Source organism: Eriocheir sinensis, chromosome 17 (genome assembly GCF_024679095.1).
Source record: "Eriocheir sinensis breed Jianghai 21 chromosome 17, ASM2467909v1, whole genome shotgun sequence".
Classification (NCBI taxonomy): Eukaryota; Metazoa; Arthropoda; class Malacostraca; order Decapoda; family Varunidae; genus Eriocheir; species Eriocheir sinensis.
In genome coordinates, this window is record NC_066525.1 from 4,046,173 (window position 1) to 4,048,672 (window position 2,500).

A 2,500-nucleotide genomic window follows, 5' to 3' on the forward strand; every position below is an offset into this window, starting at 1 on the left:
CTATCTTAAAAGTTGTTTGTTCATGTTCTTTGTTCTTCATAAGCGTTCACGAAGTTCTTTGCCTCTGTTTTTATATGTTTCTCAAGTGTTCAGTTGCTCATAATCTTAGTGTTGGCTTTTTTTGCTGTCTTGTTCGTGTTTCTTCTTAAGTGTCAGTTAATGCAGTTCTCTTCCTAAAAGTATTCGTTCGTATCTCCGTCTTGGTTTGTTTAAGTTCTCCATTCTTCTTGTGTGTTCATCCGTATCTTAGCGTTCTTCATTTTGTTCTAATCTTAAGTGTTTACGCTTTTCTAGTGTTCATGCTCATCCAAGTGTTACGTTTCTCCAGCGTTTGTTTGGTTTGTCGAAGAGCCAAGTCAAGAGTACAAGTCTTCCTCTTCCTCTTAGCGTACGTGGCCGCGGTGGGTCCTGAGAAGGCTGAGGTGTATAAGGAAGGTCCGGACCCTCATGAAAGCATGCAGTGGAGTTCCCCACGCGACGAGGCCGCTGAGGAGAACCAACTGGAAGAGTCTAATCTACACCTTCGCAGGTTTGCCTGACGAAGGAGAAGGAGGCTCCCTCGCCCTCACTGGCCCACCAGCTCGTACTCCAGCGTCTTGAGGACAGACTCGCAGGCGTTCTGGATGGTATGGATCTCCTGGAGGGGCAGCTGCTTCTTCCACAGGCTCACGCGATCCGCCGACTTCCGCTTGATGCTCCAGGGGCTGTTGTTGTTCTGCTGCGTGTTCTCCTGCACGAAGCGCGCCGTCTCTGCCGAGAACTCCATTCCCAGGAAGTCCATGAGGTTCTTGATGGTCTGGTTAGGGTCCAGGGCCAGGTCCTCGTACTTGAGCATCGTGAACCGGTCCGGGTACAGCTTGCCGAGGGCCGTGGCCACCTTGAGGTCGCCCTGCAGGTCGGAGCAGAGCACCTCGGGCGAGGAGCAGTCGGTGTTGTCAGTGCACCAGGACACGGAGCTGTAGCGCGAGCTCATGGTGCCGCGTGGGTCACGCACCAGGAACACGACCTTCACGTTCATGCGCTCGTCGTTGAGGAAGAGCTGCGTCAGGTTGAGCCGCAGCCGCACCGTCTTGACCAGCTGGATGGGGAACATCTGGCACGCCTCGGACAGGAAGGAGGCGTTGAAGCAGGCGTTGACGTTGGGGCCCTGGCGGCAGGCGTCCCACACGCCCTTGTTGTGGCCCAGCATGTCCTCGGCGTGCGCGCGCGTGTAGTTGAGGTAGTCGTCCTGGCCGGCGTACTGGCAGTCCATGAGGCGATGCAGCATCTGCTGGGCTTGGAAGGCGTCTCGGCCGGAGCGGACCTGGCGCACGCCGAGGGGGCTGAAGGGCTCGTAGTGGTTGAACACGCCGGGGTGGGTGGCCAGCACCTGCCCCAGGAAGGTGGAGCCGGAGCGCCAGGTGGTGACCAGCAGCACGCGCAGCGGCACCTCGCCGGGGGACCACAGCCGCAGCGTCTTGCTGCTCATCTTCTTCCTGTCGCCCTCCACCTTGCGGCGCACCAGCTCCAGCGTCTGGGTCACCTCCGTGGCGTTGGCGGGGCGGGTCTGCGAGCGGCTCATCTTCCTAAGCCGCTGAATGTCGTGGTCCATGATGTCGCGCCCCACCGGCACGTTCAGGATGGGCCGCACACGCCCGGTGCCAGGCCTAGACCGCGCCAGGATGTCCTGCACGGGGGAGCCCGGCCCCTCGGCACCCACGGCCGCGGCCATCTGCTCCGCCAGCACGCGCGCCTCCTGCCACTCGTCGTTAGGGCCTGCGGGAAGACGAAGAGATGTAACACGCGACGCAACAGGGCACACCTCAGCACACCAAGCTGGCAGTGCCCAAACACACACCATTGCGGCCCACACCCCCAAACGAACAGTGCCACAGCTACACAATTTAACAAGCGGCGCAAACATGACACTTGACCCTTGAAACATTCAAACAAACAGTGCAAAGGTCACAAAAAACACGGAAGTCCACACATCACATACCACCTGAGCGGCTCTCCCGGCCTGTTACCGCCTCGTTACCTCCAAACTCGGCAGACAAACAAACACCGTCACGGCCACACAGCGAACACGTCATAATTACGGCAAACAGCCAAACACACACCCCAAACAAACACCCAAGTTTTGGCCGCCCTTCACACCTCAGCGACACACACACACACACACACACACACACACACTCGGGTTCCAGAGTTCACAATAGTATAACGATTTGATGTTGGCGTTTACGATAATTCCGAAGAGAGGAGGCGGAGGAGGAGGAGGAGGAGGAGGAGGAAAAGGAAGAGAATGAGTAGAAGTTTAATGACAAAGATGCAAAGGAAGAAACAGGATGAAATAAAGGAAGAGAATGATGATGATGATGAAGAGGAGGAGGAGGAGGAGGAGGAGAACGGCTAGATTTTGAATGATATTGAGAAAGAAGCAAATGGGAAGAAGTATAAAGAAATGGAGGAGGAGGAGGAGGAGGTAAAGGAGGAAGGCGAAGATGAAGAGGAGGAGGAG

The 2,500-nt window shown here is 56.3% G+C and overlaps 1 protein-coding gene across 3 annotated transcripts in view; it reads right to left on the bottom strand.

Moving 5' to 3' along the window:
- The window catches only part of LOC126999804 (carbohydrate sulfotransferase 1-like), a 99,585-nt gene that overhangs the window by 3,351 nt on the left and 93,734 nt on the right, over positions 1–2,500 (bottom strand). For all 3 annotated transcript variants that reach the window (XM_050862770.1, XM_050862769.1, XM_050862768.1), the window contains one exon: positions 1–1,755. This exon is cut by the window's left edge and continues 3,351 nt beyond it. In XM_050862770.1, the coding sequence (XP_050718727.1) occupies positions 566–1,755 (1,190 nt within the window). In that variant the 3' untranslated portion in view covers positions 1–565. The remainder of the gene's footprint in view (positions 1,756–2,500) is intronic.